The sequence below is a fragment of the Canis lupus genome, chromosome 38 (genome assembly GCF_003254725.2).
Source record: "Canis lupus dingo isolate Sandy chromosome 38, ASM325472v2, whole genome shotgun sequence".
NCBI classification, from domain to species: domain Eukaryota; kingdom Metazoa; phylum Chordata; class Mammalia; order Carnivora; family Canidae; genus Canis; species Canis lupus.
The window spans coordinates 1,204,838-1,226,112 of record NC_064280.1 but is presented as its reverse complement, the minus strand read 5'-3'; the positions used below and the strand labels follow the sequence as shown (position 1 = coordinate 1,226,112).

The 21,275-nt window shown below is 57.1% G+C and overlaps 1 protein-coding gene across 5 annotated transcripts; it reads left to right on the top strand.

The window, feature by feature from the left end:
• Nucleotides 1–265: 265 nt before the first annotated feature.
• Nucleotides 266–21,262, top strand: ETNK2 (ethanolamine kinase 2). 5 transcript variants are annotated; one of them, XR_003125732.3, is made up of 10 exons: nucleotides 266–538; nucleotides 2,195–2,454; nucleotides 5,656–5,778; nucleotides 10,199–10,341; nucleotides 10,930–11,013; nucleotides 13,898–14,043; nucleotides 15,571–15,644; nucleotides 17,220–17,399; nucleotides 19,231–19,333; nucleotides 20,987–21,262. XR_003125732.3 is itself a non-coding variant. In XM_025421198.3 (8 exons), exons 1-8 carry the CDS (start codon nucleotides 281–283, stop codon nucleotides 17,290–17,292), a joined length of 1,161 nt encoding a protein of 386 aa, XP_025276983.1. In that variant the 5' UTR covers nucleotides 266–280; the 3' UTR covers nucleotides 17,293–18,436. The 5 variants fall into 5 exon arrangements, 2 of the variants coding, with proteins under 2 accessions (XP_025276983.1, XP_025276984.1); XR_003125731.3 differs by having other exon boundaries at nucleotides 19,231–21,262; XR_003125733.3 differs by lacking the exons at nucleotides 19,231–19,333; nucleotides 20,987–21,262 and adding an exon at nucleotides 14,412–14,482 and having other exon boundaries at nucleotides 17,220–17,286.
• The last annotated feature ends 13 nt before the right edge of the window (nucleotides 21,263–21,275 follow it).

The window sequence follows — 21,275 nt, the reverse complement described above, 5'->3', positions numbered from 1 at the left end:
GCTGCGGCGTGCGCGGCGGCCCGCGGGCCGGGACGGAGGCGGGGCGGGGGCGTTCCCGGGCGCCCGCCCCCGGCCCGCGGTGAGGTCACAGTCGCGGCGGGCCCCGCGTCCCCGGGCCGGCCTCGGAGCGGGCGGGGGCGGGGGCGCGGGCGCGGGCGCGGGCGCGGGCTCCCGAGCCATGGGCTGCCCCGGGCCCCTCCTCCACGGCCCCCGCCGCGCCGGGCCCCCCCGCAGGGACTAGCGCCCGCGCGGCGGCTCCGAGGGGGTGGGGCTGCCGGGCATGGCCGTGCCCCCTTCGGCTGCTCCGCCGCGCTCGCCCCTGTACCTGCGGCGGCCGGCGCCGCGCCCGCAGAGCTCATGGGGCATGGAGGAGAGGGCGGCGGCCGGCGCGGGCTGCCGGGAGCCGCCGGGCGCCCCCAGGGCCGCCGCCGTGCCCTGCTTCGGCCTCTCGGTGGACCAGGACGACATCCTCCCGGGCGCCCTGCGCCTCATCCGGGAGCTGCGGCCGCACTGGAAGCCCGAGCAAGTTCGCACCAAGGTACCGGCGGACGCGGGGCCGGGCCGGGGCGGGGCGGGGCTGGGGCCGGGCCGGGCCGGGCCGGGGCTGCCGCCGCGCGGCGTGCACGGGTCCTCGGGTCCCTCCGGGCGTCCCAGGGGCGGGGCGGGGCGCTGCAGCGGGTGTGCTTCGCCGCATCCGTCCCGGTCCCGACGCGGAGCCGGAGCCAGGCTCGCAGGTCCCTCGGCCCGCACGGCGCCCTCCTGCCGGGGCTCCCGGGCTCCCGGGCTCCCGCACCTGCCCACGGTCCGCGAGCTGCGCGCCCGGGCCCACCCCGCCCCCACCCGCACCCCCTGCCCCTGCCCCTGCCCCTGCCCCTGCCCCCGCCGCCCGGAGGAGCGCGCGCAGCCGGCGCTGAACTTTCCAGGGAGCCCCCCCTACACACTCACACGCCCCTGCCCCTTCTCCACCCGGTGATGGGCGCAAAGCCTCCGGGCTCTGAGCGATTCCTGCGGGCCCAGGAGCCACCGTGTGGGATTCCGGCCGCCTCGGGCCCCCCGCCGGATGGGAGCCCTCCCCGTCGCCCCAGGCCCAGGCCCAGCGCCCCCGCACGACGGGCCTCCAACCCCCAGCCGGGCACCTTCTCCGGGACACAGATGCGGGCAGAGCCTCCCACTGAGGGGCCCCAGGCAGGCCCCCCGCGGGTCTGCATCCTCCTCAGAGTCCGCACCTGCCCACCCTCTCCCAGTCCCTCTGGGAGCCGCCCGTGGAGGCAGGAGACCCGAGCTGGGCACGTGCAGCTGCTGCTGGGCCTCCTGGGTGGGGAAAGGCCAAGGTCCTCGCCTAGTGCACAGGCTGGCAGGCTGTCCTGGGGGAAGGATGGATGGGCAGCATTTTCAAAATAAAAGACTCACCTTGGTTGTAAGGCCCAAAGGCATCAAGCAGGGCTGAGGTTAGTTCCAGCGCCGACTGAACATGCCACGTGCCAGTCTCTCCCCTGGGCCTCAGTTTCCCCATCTAGAACGGGTTCAGATGTCCTCTAAAGCCCCTACCAGCTCTGTCACACTGCACCCCATAAATTCTGCGGTTCGTTCCTCCTGTCCCAGTACCCAGAGAGTCTGTTCCCCCCAGCCCATGGGCTGCCGTCTCTTCTGGTTTCCCTAAGGAGCTCTGACCCCCAAAGCCCTCTGGTGGGTGCCAACATCAGTATTTCCCACACCTCTGCTGCTGGATGGGGCATGAGGTGCAGCAGAGTCCACAGCCGGGCAGATGGTGAGAGGCAGCTGGGTCGAATGGACTCGTCCTAGGCAACTCCAGCCCTCCCTGGCCACGTTCTGGCCCTGGAGGTTTCTTCCGGGGATGGAGGAGTGAGAAGGGGAGGGGGCTTCTCCCACCAGAGAGCGGAAATTCCTCCATTGCCAAATCCCATCTTCTGGGGGCAGACCCAGGAGAGATGAGGGTACCTGGGCTGAGGTTTTCTTCTCCAACTCTCAGGCTGTCCCAAGCACTGAGGAGGGTAAAGCATTAGGAACAAGGCAGAGCTCTTGCCTAAGCTAGAGGGCCAAAGGATGGGGGGGTTCTGGGTGGTTGTGCTGTGCATTCAAATGAGCACCTCATGCTGGAGCTGGGGAGCCACGGGGTGGGCAAGAGCAGAGACCCCGCCCCACGCACTCTTGTGCTCCCCTCTTCCCATGCTAGCGCTTCACTGATGGCATCACCAACAAGCTGGTGGCCTGCTACGTGGAGGAGGACATGCAGGACTGCGTGCTGGTCCGGGTGTACGGGGAGCGGACGGAACTGCTGGTGGACCGGGAGAATGAGGTCAGGAACTTCCAGCTGCTGCGAGCACATGGCTGCGCCCCGAAGCTCTACTGCACCTTCCAGAATGGGCTGTGCTATGAGTACATGAGGGGCATGGCCCTGGGACCTGAGCACATCCGGGAGCCCCGGCTCTTCAGGTAAGAAGGTTGCCCGGGGTACCATTCATTTCTACTATTCCTCAAGTCTTGGCCAGCTTCCTTGGTGTAGAATGGAGTCCATGAGTGAGTCATAAGGTCTATGAACTTCTGAAATTGCATGAGAAAAGTGTGTGTTTCTAAAAAAAAAAAAAAAAAAAAAAAAAGTGCGTGTTTGTGCATTGCTCTGCAGAGAGGGGCCATAGCGTTGTATGGATTTTCAGTGTGTCTGCTAGAAGGGTGAGCTGCCTCTTGGGAGGCAGGTGAGATTCTGGTAAACCGGGGACCAAAGGTCCTGGTTCCCTAAATGCAGCAGATCTCTGCCTCCTGGCCTCACGCCTCAGCCCTTTGCCCACCCCATGTTTGACCTGGAAACATCATAGAGCCTTGGAAATGAAATCTGAGCCAATCCCAGAGTGCCCAGGATTTCCTGCCCCTCCTCTCCTGCCAGGAGCTCAGACATGCTAGAATGGGCCCAACCAGGGTGAGCCTGGTTTCAGCAACCCAGAGAGACATCATCCCTCCCCCAGTCTGAGCTCCTTCCAGGTTCCCTGACAAAGTGGCAGCCCAGGTTTGGGAAGCTGCCAAGGCTTCCTTCCAGAGGTTCACAAGAACCCATGATCCCCTGGGAGCCTCTCCCTTTAAATGCCTGGATGTGAAGGACCCAGGAAGTAGACATAACATTTAAGCACCGTGGATGCCTCTGTGGGGTCTGGAAGTGGGGGAGCTAGAGAGAGGCCCAGAGTGCCTTTTCTCTCTTCTAACCATTCTGGGCCGGATGTCAGTTAGTATCCACCTTCCTTCCTCGAGTGCCACACCTGCATGCACAGCACTCAGACTATAGCGAGGTCCCAGGCAGGCTGAGGACACCAGCACAAGGGTTGGCCTGGGATCCTTGGGATCAGTCCCATCCCACCCACGGGGAAGAAGCTTTCCAGATACCGAGAAGAAACAGTAAAAGCCCATCTAGGGAACAGACCAAGAAGTTTCTTTGCTTCCTCACCTGCTACCCGGTTAACCCCAAGTAAGTGCACCTGGCCCTATTTGCAGGGGAACCCCTGGCAGGTCCTTGAGGGATTTAGAAGGTAGTCAGATGCCTTCCACTCTAGTGCAAGAGTAAACCAGAGCATTGCCTCTGGGGCTGGTCCTTAGGCCCTAGGATATTTACGTTGAGTCCAGTGTTGTATCTGTGTGTGTGTCTGTCGGCGGGGGACATACAAACCTGTTCAGGGGTCTTCTCAGGTGCCCGCTGGGCACGTAGCCTGGAGATCAGAGGTCAGAACAGGGTGGGGGCCACAGGAACCCTGGCCAGGCTTCTCCCATGCTGTGCTCCCAGCTCCCCTTCAGTCTTGTGTAAATAAGCTCAAATATTGGCAGGTCCTCACCAGGTCATTCCCAGTCTCCAGCCACCTCTATGAATGTGGCACTGTCCCTCGTTCTCTAGGGGAGACAGTTGTCACTGTCAGGAAGGTTGAAGATGGATGCAGGTTCAATAATGATTTTACATTTGGGGTAGAGCCCGAAACGGATAGGCGTAGGAGGTAGGCTCTTCCCTGATGATTTTCCAAGGATAGACCATCGGGTTTCTCGGGTGAAGATGGATCTCTGAGGCAAAGGCACAGAGGAAGCCCTGGGGAGCCACGTCCTGTGCCCCCCTGAACCCCACCTCCCAACCTCTGCCTGCTGAGGCTTTGCAGCATAAAAATGCTGAGTGTTGAGGTTACTTTCATTGCTTTTCCAGACAACAGCCCTATTGATATTCAAGGAAACGCTCTGTTCATGCTAGTCGGAATCTTCTTTTGGGAAGGGGAAGGGAAGGCCTGGGTCTCAGGTCTGTTTCCCTGCCTCTCCTAAGCCCTGGCAGGCTTCCTCCTGCCCTGGGGCCTCAGCCTCTGAAAGCACAGACTTCATCTCTCACCCACTCGGTGGCTGTCACGCCCCCTGCCCCCTCCACCCTCCGGGCGGTGGGAGCCTTAAGGGCTTCCAGAAGAGCCCCTAGACTGCCCTGTGATCCTACAGGGTGATGGCCTGCCCCTTCCCAGGACCTGGCAAGGGGAGGGGTGTCCCTGGAACAGCTCAGTAACAAGGTTTCAAACAGCCAATGCCTTTGTTGTCTTTCCCAGTGATTATTATTCGAGCAACAGGCAGAGGCGAAGGAAGCTTGAATGTTGGAGGCTTGGCAGCCGGGTTGGGGGTGGGGCTCCAGAAGGGAGAGCTGGCGGAGGACTGGGGGAGCCTGGCTGGGACGTAGGGCCTCAGACGCCTCAGTCCTTATCAAGGCCCTCCCTCTCTGACCGGTCAGTCCTCCATCCGCCCCCGCCCTGTCCCAGCCCCCTCCCCACCGCCCCCTCCTCCTCTCTCGGGACCTTGGATAATGTCCACAGGAGAACTTGAAAATAGAACGCTGGTTTGTTTTGCGTCCTTGGCACCCAGCCGCCAGCATCAACTCCCTGCTGCAGAGGAAGGGGCTGCCCTGGGCCGGCCTGTTTCCCTCCCCACCTTGGCCAGGCTGATAAGAGGCCGGCATTTCTTTGCAGTCTGGCATCCTCACCCCCTGGTCCCTTGGTACCCTGCATTCACCACCTAGGGCATGCATCAGAGTCCTAGGAGGGAGGGGGGCCCTGCCCCCACCTCCAGGTGACCCCTCTGTCCTCAGTGGTTGCTGTGGGTACACAACCTTGGGGTGGGGCAGGGTCATTGACCTGTGGCCAGTGGCCTGCTGCTTCACCTTCCTGCTCCCCAAAGCAGCCCCAGCTCCAGTTCTGGAAAGGTCACTGCTGGGCTAAAAGCCTTACGTCATTTTCATGCCTTCTGCTGAGACCTTCCCCCCCCACACACCCTTTTTTTTTAAAAGATTTATTTATTTATTCCTGAGAGACACAGAGAGAGAGAGAGGCAGAGACATAGGCAGAGGGAAAAGCAGGTTCCATGCAGGGAGCCCGATGTGGGACTCGATCTCAGGACTCTGGGATCACAACCTGAGCCAAAGGCGGACGATCAACCACTCAACCACCCAGGTGTCCCCTGCCGAGACCTTCCTCCTGCAGGAGCTAGGGCTCCTAAAGTATCTGGAATAGTCCCACACTCGGCCCTCTGGCTAGCCCCCAGCCCTAACCCTGTAGGACCCCTTTCTGGGTAGGAGGGGCTGAGCTGGGATGGGCCTGCCGCACATTGATACTTTGTCCTTCATGTTTTCTGTTGTAGGCTAATCGCCTTAGAAATGGCAAAGATTCACACCATCCATGCCAATGGCAGCCTGCCCAAGCCTACCCTCTGGCACAAGATGCACAATTATTTCACCCTTGTGAAGAATGAGATCAACCCCAGGTACAGAGATCTGGGAGGGTTTGATGCCACCTTAATGTGACGCCCTATCCCATCCCACACAGAGGTTGAGAGGCGTCAGTCCTGACTTCTGTCTCCAAGCAGAGTTGGGCCGATTGACTGAGTCTCAGGAAGTCAGATCCACAGCTTTATGCCTGTGTTGATTTCTCATGGAGTCTTCTGGTTGTGGTGGAGGCTAGGGTTGGGGACTGCATCTCATCCCTTACTTAAAGGAGACTGAGGCTCGGAGAGTAAGCTTTTCCCAGTGTCAGGAAGGCTTGTCAGAGGCAGGGTTCTGTGTCCTAGCCCAGGGCTATTTCTACCTAAGCTGCCTTCTGAGCAACCAGAACGGAGAGCCTGACCCCTGAGAATGGGCTATGAGTTCATAGTCAGAACTCAGCTCGTCAGCTGACAGGCCCTTGGGACAAGACTCCTGATATTTGCCTGGATACCTCTCATGCCCCCACATGCTCCTGGGGACCCCGCTCCCCACCTTGTCCAGACTGACAGCTCACCATTTCCTCACTGCTCTTTCCAAGGAAGGGGGGTACTCCACTCATCCTGACATTGCCCTTCGGGGTTACCAGGCAGCTAGGCTCTCTGGCCGGCAACCCGTAAGTCCTTGTAGCCATCTGCCACCTGGCTCCCCAGCAAAGCAAAACCTTGAGTGCTAGAGGAGGCTTGCAGGGTTGGAGAGAAGGCTGCGTGACCCTTGCCTCCTCCAGGAAAAGGCAGTAGTGAGTCTCTGATCCCTCCATGTTCCCTGCTGGGTTGAACATCACCCTTGTTCCAAAGGTTCATGGGAGTAGGGTACAGAAGAGGTTTGGGAGGCGGAGGGTATCTCCTTCCCTCTAAGATGACAAGACAATAATTAACTCTGTTCCAATCATGTGTCTCTGTCACACACACACAAGCATGACTTTATCTGGATCCTCCCACTTAATGATTATCAAGCACTGCTTTAGGACTATTTGTCCAGGATGGCCCACATTCAGACCTTCGATGCCAAATGTTATCTCTGGGACAAGGACTGCCTATCCCCTGAGGGCTAAGGCAGCACACGGTGAGCAGGATCCTGGGGTGTCTGAATCAGCGGAGCCTCTGATTGTGCAGCTTACCACTTTCATTTGGCAGATGGAAAAACTGGTCCAGAGAGGGGGGTGGGACTTTCCAAGGTCAGTGGCAGCTCAAGGGCTAGAGTCAAGCCCTGATGCTCAGGCATGACCCTTGCCACTTTAGCTTCCTTTGACTGTACTATCACTGTGTAACCTTCAGGGGTGACCTTGTTGGGAGCAGAGTGGTCCCCGGAGAAGAGCTGACCAACTACCTTGGCTCTTGTCATACCTTTGACCTTGGGCAAATCAAGCTGTTTAACTTCTTGGAGCCTCTTCAGAGGTAGAGGCCTGTCTTAAACTGCCTAACCTGCCCCAGGCAGTGGCAGTGATGAGCAGTCACCTAGAGGAGATAAAACTCTTGAGCTCTGGTCACAGCCTAATAATCCTGGTTTAGTCAATCTGTAGGTCACAAACATTGACTGGGATTTAAAACCATGAAAAATATGGATAGGACATTGGCCCTGCCCTCAAGGAGCTTAGGAACCACCTGAATAAATAGGACCTGCCCGTGCATAGTGACAAAGGAAGACGGTGTATCATGCATGCGGAGGTGGGAGAACCAGGGCAGGTCCTCCTGGCGGAGGTAGTGGGGCAGAGCTCTGGCACTCAGGCTGGCAGAGATGGTGGGAATGCTTGGCTCATGGGTGGTGAGTGGATAAGGGTGGCTGGACCCGGCCTTCAAGAGGGATTGAGAAGGGCTCTGGGAGATAGAGCTGCAGAGGTGGGTGGGAGCTAGACTGGGAGGGCCCTTCCCTGCCAGGTTAAGGAGCCAAAATTTCATTTAGCCGACAGTGGAAAGTCATTGTGGAGGCATCCGAGCCAGGGCCCATGATTGTGGTTGAGGAAGAAAGCTCTCTGCCGTTGTAAAGGACAGAGTCAGGTGGGATTTGGGGAGGTGGGGGTAGGGATTGGAGGTAGGGCGGATCAGTCAGTAACTGAACGGGCAGGATCCATGGGCAGCTTTTGGTGGGGGAGAGGATGGAGTAGGGGAAGAGTCAGGAACCCTGTGGAAATAGATTTGGTGGCCTTGCTGTTTGGTTGCGCAGAGAAATGTCCAAGGTGGTTGGGAGAATGAGGGGTGATCGCTGCTTCGGGGGCATTAGGAGGAGATGCGGGTGGGTTGAGTGGTAGAAGGGCAAAGGTCGTGAGCCAGGAAAATCCAACACCAAGTCCACTGTAGGAGAAGGTGCTTTCCCCTGCTCAGCTCTGGACAGCTGAGTGAGCACTTGGCAGGCAGCAGTCTTTTCACCAGGAGGAACCCCCAGGCTTCCTTGGGAGGGGGGCCCAGCCCCTGCATCCCCCTCCTGCTGCCTCTAAGGGATAGAGAAGTAGGAGGAGCAGGTGCCTGGGGTGTGACCGTTGCTGCAATGCGGTGGTGGTTACTGTTCTTTCAACGCCACAGCCTTGAGAAAGTCTGGTGGTGTCAGGGCTGAAGGTAGCAAAGCTGGCGGGGTTTCAAGCGCTCAGGGGAGGGAAGCAGGGCAGCCGAGGGAGGCTGCCCGGGGAGATAGAAGGCCTGGATGGCTCCCACAGTAACTATCTGCGTGGCCTTGGTGGGCGGGGTAAGGTGGGGGTCAGGCGGAGGTCAGGGCCTGAGCAGTAGGTATCTCCGATGTCAACGTCATGTTTTTCAGGCTGAGACCTGGGCAAACCAAAGGAGGCCTCCTAATTCTTATCTTTAGATGGTCTTGGGCCAAGGGAAAAAAAAAAGAATCTTGAAAGGTATCTTCTTACAGAGAGCCAAGACTGAGACGCGTTTATGCAGACTGGTTGACACAGATGAACGCCAGTGAGGATAAAGGAAGGCCTCCCCCAGGTCACCCCCCGATAGACTCTCCCCAACTCAGAGTGGACTGTGCAGAGCCCCGGAGGCTGACCGAGGCTCTCGTGGTTAGGGGTTCGGCTTGACTGTGGGTCCGTGGACAGTCTGAGGACTGTTTCCCTTGAGTGAGGGGGAAGAGGGTCCAGCTGTACACGAGATTTCTGAAAGCAGGAAGGCCTCTGCCCTTCCTTGAGCTTCCATTTCCTCAAAGAGTTGGACTAGAGGCCAAAGATCCTCTTCAGCTCTGATCTTCTCAAAGCCTGGGAGGGAGCCCGCTCGTCCTTTCCCAGCGGGACAAGGGGGTTGCTGTGTTTTGGCCACTGGGCCAGGTGAGGGGGTGACAGGGGCATCCTTTGGGAAGATCGGGAGGACATATCTCATTCTTACGTACGCTGGCTGCCCTGGATAAGAGAGCAAACAGGAGATACTTGGAGCAGAATAGGAGATCAAACCCCAGCCTCCTCCCCTCCGCCCATTGGTAGCTCTGGGGTTTTAAGGGCTGTGCTAACTATTTGGCTCTTCAGTGCACACAGACCTGTGTGCTTCCTGGAGACCAAAGTTCAGGGCATCCCAGCACAGTGTGCCATCACCGCCTTGCACATGGCCTCTGCGACCAGCACCGACTGACCCATCTATCCATTCTCCAGCATGTGTTTCTTCCAGCAGCGATGCTGCTGATGGGGGATGTGCTGCGGGATGGGGCAGGGCGGAAAGAGGGGTGGCCTCTGTTATCTTTGTTCCTGCCTTAAAGCTGTCCATGCGTGCCTGGTCTGACCTGGATCTGGGACAAGGACACACACACACAAGCTCCTGTTCCCTTGGTCTTGTAGGAGTGAGCCCAAGAAGCCATTTGTTAAGTGGGATTGAGTGGTTTCTCTGTGAGATGAGATGTTAGGCTTTATGAGCTTTCTGGTCCTTTCCACCTGTGACACAAGCTGCTAAAGCAGAGAAGCGACATACCTCTGCCTCCTCAGGACTGTTGGTGCTGCAGCTGCTCCACGGGACACTGTGATGCCTCCACAGAGACTCTGGTCTTAGAGAGCACACCCTCCCCTAGGAGTCTTCACCAGTGCCCCAAGAGTGGGTCTGTTTGTGACTCTCCCCTCTGCCCTTGTTCTTAGTCTGGAATAACTGAGTGTGGACACGCATTTTCACCTCCCATTCTTTCTCGGTGCCTCCTCCCTTACCTTCCTGTCCCTTTCTCGAAGTATCAGGGGTGCCATGGGATCAGGGACATACTACTTTGCAAAATGCTCTTGTGCCCATGTTTTAATAAAGCTGCTTTGAGTGACGGCAGGAAGTCAGGACATCAGGAAGCCTTAGTACGGAATGATGCAAAGTAGGGTCTGCAGGGCGGGCCGTTTGTCCAGAGGCCCTTTGCAGGAGCAGGTGACGACAGGCCCGGAGCTCAGGGCTCTAGAGGCCAAGCATCCACCTGTCTACTGTCAGCCTCCCCTCACCGGCTGCCATTCTTGCCACTGCCCAGCCTCTCTGCAGATGTCCCCAAGGTGGAAGTATTGGAACAGGAGCTGGCCTGGCTCAAGGAGCACCTGTCCCAGTTGGACTCCCCTGTGGTGTTCTGTCACAATGATCTGCTCTGCAAGAATATCATCTACGACAGCACCAAAGGTACGGCTTCTCTGGCTGGGCAGCAGTAGGGCTGGGCCCGAGTGATCAGCTGCCTCCGGGGCTCCATCCCTCAAACTGGTACTTGGCCAAGCCAAAGGAGACCTTGTAGTTTAGATCTCAAGTTAATTTAAGAGAGAAAGGGAAAAAGAAATTTCCACTTAAAAAAATCTACCCTGAGAAAAGAACTCACAATCGTGGTTTGTGGGGGTCCTCGATGTTAGGACCATTTTCCCTGACACTACTGTGGGCTTCTGAGGACATCTTGGGTGACCCAGGCCCTCACAGAGACAGAACTGTTCTGTGTGCCTAATGAGAGCTCCACCCCCAGGGAGCACAGACCTTTATCTTTGGTCCTTAGCCACGCTGAGGACAGATGCCTTTCTGTGAGCAGAGTCCCTCCAGGAGGACAGCTGGAGGGCAGATGGACAAACAGCTGCGAAGGTGGCCACTGAGGAGGGTGGTTTGGGCTGGGTTGCCCCAGTAGCCACCCAGGGTCAGCAGGTACACTCCAGAGGTCCAAGCAAACTTGACCAGGCCTCGTCCAGATCTCCTGGGACCGACCCTCACTGCCTCTCTTCTACCTCACAGGCCACGTACGGTTCATTGACTATGAATATGCCGGCTACAACTACCAAGCTTTTGACATTGGCAACCATTTCAATGAGTTTGCAGGTGAGAAGGAAATTTCTATTTGGTCTTTGCCTAAGATGTTTCCCTTACAATGGATGGCCAGGCCCAGAGTGAGGATTAAGAGGGGGTTCTGTCCTCGCTGGGTTGGAGGCTTGAGAGCCCCTGTCCTCTAAAATCTCACAACTGGGGGATCCCTGGGTGGCTCAGCGGTTTAGCGCCTGCCTTCGGCCCAGGGCGTGATCCTGGAGTCCCGGGATCGAGTCCCACGTCGGGCTCCCGGCATGGAGCCTGCCTCTTCCTCTGCCTGTGTCTCTGCCTCTCTCCTCTCTGTGTCTCTCATGAATGAATAAATAAAATCTTAAAAAAATAAAATAAAATCTCACAACTCATGGAGGGGAGGTATAGCCTGCCTTGAGGGAGCTCCAAGTCTCATGGGGGAGGCTGGACCCACATACACAGAGCAGACCCCTGCCAGCCCATATGGCAGTTTGGTACCAGTCAGGAGAATGTGCCCTCTATGGGATCCCCAAGGATACTCGGGTTGGTATGTGAGTTGGAAAAAGACCCTGGGGTGCCTGGCTGGTTCAGTTGGTGGAGCATGGAGCTCTTGATCTCGGAGTGGTGAGTTCAAGCCCCACATCAGGTGGAGCTTGCTTTAGAAAACTAAAAAACCTGGGACGCTTGGGTGGCTCAGCAATTGAACATCTGCCTTTGGCTCAGGGCGTGATCCTGGAGTCCTGGGATTGAGTCCGACATTGGGCTCCCTGTATGGAGCCTGCTTCTCCCTCTGCCTGTGTCTCTGCCTCTCTTTCTGTGTCTCATGAATAAGTAAATAAAATCTTTTAAAAATCTAAAAAAATGGAAAAAGCCCCTTTCTCTAGAGGGGCAGACACAGCCCCTAGCAGGCAGGCCAACACAGGACAGGCATAGCCTCTGTGTGCCCCTTCGCGCAGGCTGCTTTCTGCCCAGCATAACCTGCATGATTATGAATAAGGGTCCTCCGTGCAGAGAAGGGGCCGAGCGAGCTGGTGGCCTGATGAGAATAGGTAGAACTAGTTAAAAGTATACTTTGCACCTTGGCTGTCCAAGTTCAAATCCTGGCTTTGCTGCTTACTGGCTGTGTGACCCTCAGGCAGGTTACTTACCTTCTCTGGGCCTCTATAAAGTGGAGATATCAATAGTATCTACACTTCATAGTATCAGCATGAGATACTCAAGTGCACTAAGCATCGTGTTGGTGTCTGCCAATACTAGGCAGGGAAGCCTTCTGCAACTAAAGGAGACTGGCGGAGGAATGGAGAAGGTTAGATGAGGGGTGCTTTGTAGGGGTAGCCAGTTGTTCAGTAAAGCCAGTCTGTACAATAGAATCATTTGTATAAAAGAAGCGGGGCAGGTTTTTCCAGCTTGAGGGCTTAAATGTTAAACAATTTGATGGGGCTGGAGAGGCAGCTGATGGAGGAGCTGGGCACAGGCTGGAGGGACATCGTCAGGTGGTGCAGGTGCTCAGTGTGACCTCGCCAGCCTCGGTGGCTTAGGATTGGTGAGGCACACGGGGGCAGCTGTGAGGCTGCTGCCTGGCCCAGCCCCAACCACTCCCCAGCCCCTCCAGGCCAATCGTGTCCCTTCCAGAACCCCAGGTGACCAGGTCTGTGAAGCACTCACTGTACCTGAGGGTACGACTCCCCAGGGTGGCTACCAGCTGCATCTAAGAACCCAAGGGACGATGGGGCCACAGCTGGGCAGGGCAGCTTTGCTGTGGGGTGTGGCGCGGAGCAGAGGCCGCCAGACGCACTGGCCTTTCCGAAGGAGTAATTCATAGGCACCTTAAGCCCTCTTCACACACAGCCAAGTCCAATTAGAATTTCTCCAAAGGGGCAGATTGCATCCTGCCCCCAGGCTGAGAATGAAGGAGGGCGCAGGGAAGGAGACTGGGAGCTGGGGAAGTAACACTCCTGGGTTCTTGGGAGCAGGAAGGCCCAGTACTGGGAGGCAGGAGATAAAGGAGTTCCAACCCCAAACTCACCTCCAACTGGCTGACCTTGGGCAAGTTTCTTCTCTCTGGGCCTTGGTTTCAACAACTGCACAAAGAGATTGTTTTCCAACCCTCCTCTGGGGGCCCCAGGAGACTTGAGTGTTTTTCTTCAGGAGTCTGAGGGAAGCCTGGGAAGGATAGGGAGGAAGAGGCAGTGGGCAAGGTGGCCTGGTCCCGGTCGTGTCTTCAACGAATGGCTGCTTGCCATCCCCACTGTAAGCCAAGCCTCTGCCACTGTGCTAGGGATGTGTCTGGGTCGTACTGGGCTGGCAGCTTGAGGACTCAAGGGAGGGCAGGACCGGAGGGAATTGAAGCCATTGGTCCCGGGCCGCTGAACCTGGCTGCATTTCTGAATCATCTGGAGAATTGGTTGGTGGGGTAGAGGTGCCTGGGAACCTGTGTTTTCACTAAGCTCTCCAGGTGGTGTCTTTAAGTAGCCAGCTCAGCACTGGTCGGGGAGACAAGGTTGGAGACCCACACCTCTAAGTGAGAGACTCCCGAAGTGGGAGGGAAGGCTTTGTGCAGTGTTAACCAGTTAGCAGCCAAGCAGAGAGGAGTTCCCTGATACAGGGCACGGAGGGGACAGTGATGCTATCTGGCGGTGGGGGGGGGGGGTGTCCCTGTCACACCCAAGACCGTGCCTTCCCCTTCAACCAGTCTGCCTCTGTGCTTTCCTCCAGCCCATGGAAAGCAGCGCCCCGCCGCACCACACGTGGGGTAGGTTTGGTGGTCAAGAGGTTGTAATCCTAGGCACAGCCCCACAGGGCAAAGGACCCAAAGATTTTGAGGGGATCAGGGAACACCTGCTGAGCTGGAGAAGTGCTCCCCCCCCCCCCCCCCCCCCCCCCGTGGGTCCATCTCTCAGCATCTGCTGCATGGCCGCTTCCCCATCAGGTGTGAACGAGGTGGACTACTGCTGGTACCCCGGGCGGGACACCCAGCTGCAGTGGCTACGCTACTACCTGCAGGCACAGAAGGGGATGGCCGTGACCCCCAGGGAGGTGGAGAGGCTCTACGTGCAAGTCAACAAGTTTGCCCTGGTAAGTGCCCGAGCCTGGCAGAGGGCAGGGGCCAGAGGGGCGGGAGGAGGGGCCCACCCCGGCTCCTCCCGGAAGAGGCAGAGCCCAGGGTTGGGTGTGAGGTCCTGGGACCGCAGCCTCTGCTCCTGAAGCCAAACCTAGGGTGCGTTCTGGGAAGAGCCCTCGTGGGCATCCCCGTAATACCGAGATGCCCTGTTCCCTGTTTTTCCCTACCTCATCAAGTCTCTTCCCTCTTCCTAGGGAAAGACTTCCGAGAAAGATCCCAGTTTCGTATTTTAGCAATTCTCTCATTTGGACAAGTAGTTCTCTTAGTGTCTGACTTTAGCCTTTCATGCTGCAGTTAAACGTAGTGGTCTTATTTTTTTAAGCCTTTGGAGGAGACCGAGAATGTCAGCTCTATGCCTCCCTGTTAACTACCTCCACGGACTCAGAACTCCACGTAAGCCTCTCCCATCAGGCTCTTCCTCCTCAAATTACTGAGCCGTCAGTTCTGGACTTTGAGTGCCGTTTATCCAGGGCACCGTGTTTGTGCCAGGTCTCCACTGGGGTGTGCCCAGGGGATTGCTAACTAGTCTTATTAATGTCAGCCGTGTAGAAGCACGAAGACAAGTCCAGTGCCCTGAATTTCACAATACATCATGGAGCTTAAGTAGAATCTTTACTTAGCTGTCATTCTGGATTACCTCTCCTATTTTCCTCATTGGCACAAAACTGCTTCTCCATCAGGTTCTTCCTCTTAACTGTTCCATTTATGCCTTCCACTTGCTAAATCTTTTGATGCAATCCTTTATACTTGGCTAATCTATTCCCCTATATAGTCCTGAAAAGTAGAGGGAGGTGCTATGCAGCCAACCCCAGAGCGAGCAGGACATGGGGGCGGGGTGGGGGGGGCCCTGACCTGGGACAGTAACGATGTCACTGCGGTTCAGCCAGGGGCAACGGGGAGCAGGTGCTGCCTTCCTGAGCCTGGGGTGGCCTGGCCCTGAGGGCACCTCTGGCCAGAGGGGAGAGCAGTTGAATGCTTAGTTAAAGCCCTCACTCAGGGCTTCTTGCTCACCCACATCTATCCTTCTCTCCCAACCCAACCCACCTCCTGACAGAAGAGGGAAAGGGGTGGAGGTTAGTTAAGGGGGTGTTCCTGATGACCGCAGGACCGGGTCTAGTGCAGTGACTCATTTCATCCTGGTATGTTGGCCTTGAAAGCCCTGGGAGACTCCCCTGGGTGAGGGAGAAACCAGGGAAGGGTCTGTGCTTAGGCGGCAGAATAAGCTGAAAGCCCTAGAAGCACCATCCTGCAGATCCCCACCTGAGGCAAGTAGAACTCTACTTTTTTCTTAAGGGAGTAAAGCCCCCAAATGCTGTCCAGTGACTTGACATCCACAATTTCCACAACTTGTGCTGGGGAGACCCTGTCATGCCTGCCAGCATCCTAGTTGGGTCTTCCAGAGTGACCATTTTCCCTGGCTCCATGGGGTTCATGACAGGCAGAAGTGGTTGCCTTGCTGACTCACTCTGGCCTCTTTCCAGGCATCTCACTTTTTCTGGGCACTGTGGGCCCTCATCCAGAACCAGTTCTCCACCATCGAGTTTGATTTCCTCAGGTGAGTGCCGGGGACAAGTTGGGGTGGTGGGAAGTGGGCAAAGGTCAGCTCAGAGAGAATATCCAAAGTCCCTTCTTCTGCTCTGCTGACTTGTCCCCATCCCAGCCACCCCATATCCAGTGGGGTCACCACTCTAGGGGAAGCACATGCTTCTAGGGGAAGCATCAGCGATGCTCTGGACAGTACTCAGAAGTTCTTGAGTAGATGTGTTTTCCATACTGCATCGGAGGACCTACTCCACTGCCCCTGCTCTGCTGCCAGTGCTCTTAGCCATGGGGCCTGGTGGCGAATGGAAATGCTCATTTTATAGCAGAGGGGACAGAGGTCCAGAGAGTGGAAGTGAGTCACTGAGGTCACTCAGGCGGCTTAGCACTTACTGTGTGGGGGTATTGGACCCAGCTCCTCCTTTGGTGAGGTACCAGGGCCTATACCGAGACCATACTTGAGTACTGGCTGCTGGCTCCATCATGTAAAGTATGTGTGTCCTTAAGAACTAGGAATAATTTTGTCCTCCACTCTGGTCTAGTCTTGCCTTTCCCTCCCCACCCACTCTCCGCTGGAAAGGAATCAGTCCTCTGGCTTCAAAGTGCTCGCAGTGATTGGAGAAAGGCAAGTCAAAGGCACAATGAGATCTCACCTCACACCCAGGATGGCTATTACCAAATAAACAGAAAACAAGCTTTGGGGAGGATGTAGAAAATTGGAACCCTTGGGCACTGCCGGTGGGAACATGAAATGGTTGTAGCTCCTGGGGGAAAACCATACTGCGCTTCCTCCCGAAAGTTAAAAATAGAATTCCTGGGCGATCCGGCATTCTTACTGCTGGGTGTGTCGCCAGAATTGAAGCAGGGTGTCGGAGAGAGATTTGCACACCCATGTTGGTAGCATCATTTACAACAGCCAAGAAGTGAAAACAATCCAATGTCTATGGATGGCTGGAGGGGTACGCAAAATGTGGTCTACACACACAGTGGAATATTAGCCTTTAAAGAGAGAAAATCCTGTCCCATTACAACATATGAACTCTGTGGACATGCGGAGTGAAATAAGCCAGTCGCAAAAAGACCAATGCTATAGGATTCTACTTACATAACTGAATTAGTCAAGTTCGTAGCAACAGGGGAGGGGGTTACCTGGCTGGCTCCGTCAGTAGAGCATGCACCTCTTGACCTGAGGATCATGAGTTTGAGCCCCACGTTTGGGTGTTTACTTAAAAAAATAAACAGTAGTTTTTGCCAAGCACTGGGGGGAGGGAGATACGGAAAGTTGCTCTTTAATGGGTACAGTTTGTTTTGCAAATTGAAAAAATCTTAGAGATCTGTTGTGTAACAATATAAATGTACTTAACACTGCTGAACTGTTAAAAAAAAAAAAAAAAATGGGGGCGGGGGGGGGGGGAGAGGACTGCTCCAGTCTGATCTAAGAAGAAAAATAAAATAGCTGAAGTAAAAAAACAAACATCCACCTGCCCTGGGGTTGAGCTGGTGAGTCTTCCTCACGGTGTTGAGTTCCCCCAGTAGGACCCACCTGGCTTTCCTTCTCACCTGGGCTCCCACCTTTCTGGTCTTCTGGCAGGTATGCAGTGATCCGATTCCACCAGTACTTCAAGGTGAAGCCTCAGGTGTCCGCCTTGGAGATGCCAAAGTGACCAGCTTCCCCATCTCTCCCTTACCCATCTGCCTGGCCAGACCTGTTCTCCAGGGCTCGGTTCTGCTCTGGGGTCCACACTCTTGGACAAGGTGGGAGAGGGGACAGGTGGGTGTCCAAGGAGAAGGCTCTACCCCTGCCACCAGCCCCCAGCAGATGCTGCTGGAGACCACATTCTTTTGTTGGGAGGGACCCAGCTCTGGGGGTCCCCCTCACCTTGCCAGACTTGAGGGGGTAGTAGGGGGTGGGGATGGGGAAGTGCCTGTAGTCAGCCAGAGCCCGGACCACACCACCCCTGGGAAGCCCAGTATTCCTGGCCTCAGGCCATGCTGGAATCTGGGCGGCCTTAGATGTGTCTTTGACCTTCCTGGCTTGGGGAAAGGGGGAGGTGGGAGGGCTCCTTTCTACCTCCAGTGCCCTGAGCCTCCAGCCCATCTCCCCCTGCATGCCCCACGTGGGAGGTGCTGATGAACCCAAACCAGCATCATACCAACTGACAGATGGATGTACATATCTTGGGGGGATGGTCTAGAACTGGGTTCAACGGCTCCCCCCCCAAAGCCGCCTCATCTGAGATCCCTCCCTTTCTCCAAGCCAGATCCAGTCCAACAACCCCTTCCCAAACCTCAGCCCAAAGACCTCTGCTCTCCCCTCCCATCCATGCCCGTTTTGCTCTGTGCTTGTGTTCAGTCTTTCTGCCACTTGCTGGGAGGGAAGGCAAGGGAATGGTGATGTCCTGGGCCTCCGGAGCTCAGCTCTGCTTCATGCTTGGCCAGAGGGCGATGTAGCCAAGAGTGAGGCGGCCAACAGCTACCAGCAGCTTCCTGCCTTGTTCCCTCCTGTGCCCTCCAGGCCCTCATTCCAAGGATTTGTCTCTCCCTCTCCACCTTCTGTCCTGAAGCTGACCCAAGAACTTCCCACTAGGAAATGCGTAGTGGGAGTCCGGGGGCAGGGACTAGGGTCCTCTGGGGCTCGCCCGGCCTAGGAGAGCCTGGGTAGGATTGGTTGTGAAGGTGCTGAGCTCACGGCCCCAGACTCAACGGCCTCCACCTCCTTTCTGCCCTCACAGCCTCCTGGCTCTGGCCCAAAAAGTGATTCATTTGTAAATTATCATGGTTTTCTGCATTAAAATGGCCATTTCTGGACCACTCTGTGTGTGAGTGCCTATGGTGAGGGCTTGACATAGCAGATAGGATTGATCAGTTTTCCCATGGGGTGCGGGGAGGGCCGCTACAACTCTGTTCTCTAGGTTCCCTGGGGCTGCACACTTCCTACCACACCCTCTGTGCACCTGGCTCACGGGGCCTGCGGCTTCTGGTCTGGGATGGGCTTGGGCAGGGCTAGCGCTTTCAGCACTCGCTGCCTTTGACCATCTTCCTAGAAGATGAGCCCAAGAGGGTGTGCTACCAGGGAAGGGAGCTAGGCTGTGGCCTGGCCAGGTGGGAAGCACTCAGGACTACTGGCTGTTGAGGGGGACGGGGTGCTGCTCCGCTGGAGAGCAGTCAAGGAGGACTTCTGCAGCCCGTCTTTCTCAGAAGGTCAGAGGGAAGGGAGAGCAGGGGCACCCCTCTCAGCAGCCCGGGCAGTATAGCTCCGCTGCCTCCAGGGCCCCCCAGGAGGGACCCAGTGCCCGTCAGAGCGGGGAGAGCAGTGGCTGCCTGCCAGGTAGACTCTGGCTGTTTGGCTTTTGCCGGCAAAAGTACCGGCTGCCATGGCAACCGCTGGAGCAGCCGCTGGGGCCTTCAAGGTCACAGTGATCCAGTGTGGCCAGGCCCCCAGGGGTAGCAGCACCAAGCCCAGGAAGAGCACGTGGGGAGGACGTGCGCGAAAGGTGGGCCCTGGCCTACCTGGGGCCGGGCAGGTAGGGCCCCCGAGGGGTACCGTGGGGTCAGGTGCTCGTCAACTAAAGGGCAGTGCCCACCCTCCTTGTTCCTCTCAGATCCACCTCTGGAGCTGAGGGCAGAAATAACCACTGTGAAGGCAACTTCGTTTCCAGCCTCCTGGGGCCTTGATGTCACAGCGTTGGAGACGGTGTTGCAGTGGTGAGCAGGGAATGGCTGGGACAGGGCCCCCCAGGTACCATCCTGTGCCCCTACGGCCCCAGCCACCACCTGCACCAAGGGAGTGAACCTGCAGGCACCATCCCACTGCCTTTGAGAAAACACACTCATTCCTCCAGTGCTCTGGGTGGGGGGTGGGCTAGTGAGGGGAGCATGGGGGGAGGACAGCTTAGGACACCCCTCCCCCTCGAAGCCTGGAGTCCGTCTGTCCTTTCACTGCCACCCCAGACTAGCCAGCACCCCTGCCCCCTGGCTTCCAGCACCAGGGCTTGGTGACTCCTGGGGGTGGGGCGGGCCCAGGCTCCTCTTTCTCAGACCTTCGCTGGACACGTAACAGGAGCTCCTCCGGGCAAAGCACACCAGGGCAGAGGTTCATCTCTGCTGGGCTCTGACCCTCGGCCTTTGCAGGAGGCACAGAGAGGGCAGAGAATGCCCCAGCCCTCCTGGTAATGACCAGGACCTTGTGTTCCTGGCCTCACTGCCTACCTGACCCTATCCTGCCTCTCCCAGGGCAGGGCAGGGCAGGGCAGGGCAGGCCAAGGGCTCCTGGATTAGGAGGACGGTATTGGCCTCAGGCCCCCCTGAGGCCACGGAGGACTGGGGAACTAGGAAGTAAGAGGAACTCAGGACTGGCAGGAGAGGAGGAGGATGGCTGGAAGGGTCCTGACAGACTGGCCTGATTGGGTTAGGAACGCAGTGCAGGAGGTGGGGAGTCCCCACCGTCGGGGAGACGGACAGTGCAGGTTAAAACAGCAATTCTCCCCCCCCCCCGGCCCCCCGACCACTAGAACGTGGGCGCCACAGGCAGCCTCGCTGCTCTTCCCAAGGACCACCTGTGTCTTTCCCTGGGATGTGTTTGTACCCACTGGAAACATGGGGTGGGGAGGACAAGACGAGGAGGCCCAAAGCTCTGGGAGGGCAGGCTAGGAAAAACCAGCAAAGGCCAGCCGCCAGGAGGCTCCCTAGCTCGAAAGGCCAGGACCTAATTCCTGGGGGAGTCTCCACCCAAGTTAGAGGCCCTGCCGCGAACCACACCAAACTCCCTTCTCTTACCACCACCTTTCTCCCACCTCCTTGGCTGTGGACACAGGACCTCTATTAATCCAATCCAAAGCTCAGCCTTCCACTAGAATTACCCTTCAGCTTTGCTGCCCCATTCCATACAATGGGATTTTTTTTTTTTTTATAAGAGTTGGTCTTTTTATTGATCATTGTCAACAAGCACTTTGAGAGTCTTAGTTTGTCATCAGCCCTTTTAAGTCTAATGGGCTGTTACTTCTCTAAGTGTTTGTTCGGTGTTTGGAATCCCCATTCAAACCAGAGGTCACAGAGCCCTGAAGCACATCCTTAGCAACCTCGCTCCGTTGCTCATCCTGGAGGGCTCCTAAACGGGCTCTGGGCGTCCTGGGAAGAGGCCCACAGTTCTCATTAGATTTTCACTGGGCTCCTTCTCCTGAAGCAGATAAGGACTATGGATAAGACTGAAGCGCGGTGTTTTCAGATGCTGAAGCCCAGAGGGGAGATCTGACTCCGCCCCCGCCCCCGCCCCCGCCCCAGCCCCAGCCCCAGCGCAGGCCACGGGGCTAGTTCTAGCATCCTGACTGCTTACTGCTCTCACTACTCCCTCTTCCTTAGGACTGGGGTAGACCATGTGTGGTGAGGTCTAGCTTACCTCCTGGAGGCGGGGGCAGTGTCGTCTTCAGGGGCAAGGCTCTCTGGGTGGCACCTGTCTCCCCAAAGGCTCGGCCTGGGCCCGGGCCCCTCTAGCCGCCGAGACTGCCTCCCAGATCCCCTGCCCGAAGCTCCCCAGAGTTGCCACAAGAGGGCAGCGGTGCCTGCGCTGGCGACACGTTTTGAAATTCTGGCCTGAGGCCAGCATCCTTGCTTCGTGCTGCCCGGCCCCCCCCCCCCTCGAGGACCAGAT

What these genes read in the sequence shown, in the direction of transcription:
- ETNK2 (XM_025421198.3), top strand. Translation starts at nt 281, where the DNA reads ATGGCCGTGCCCCCTTCGGCTGCTCCGCCGCGCTCGCCCCTGTACCTG. An exon ending in CGGGAGCCCCGGCTCTTCAG is followed by an intron (nt 2,455 to 5,655) that starts GTAAGAAGGTTG and finishes TTTCTGTTGTAG; the next exon opens with GCTAATCGCCTTAGAAATGG. An exon ending in CATCTACGACAGCACCAAAG is followed by an intron (nt 10,342 to 10,929) that starts GTACGGCTTCTC and finishes TCTACCTCACAG; the next exon opens with GCCACGTACGGTTCATTGAC.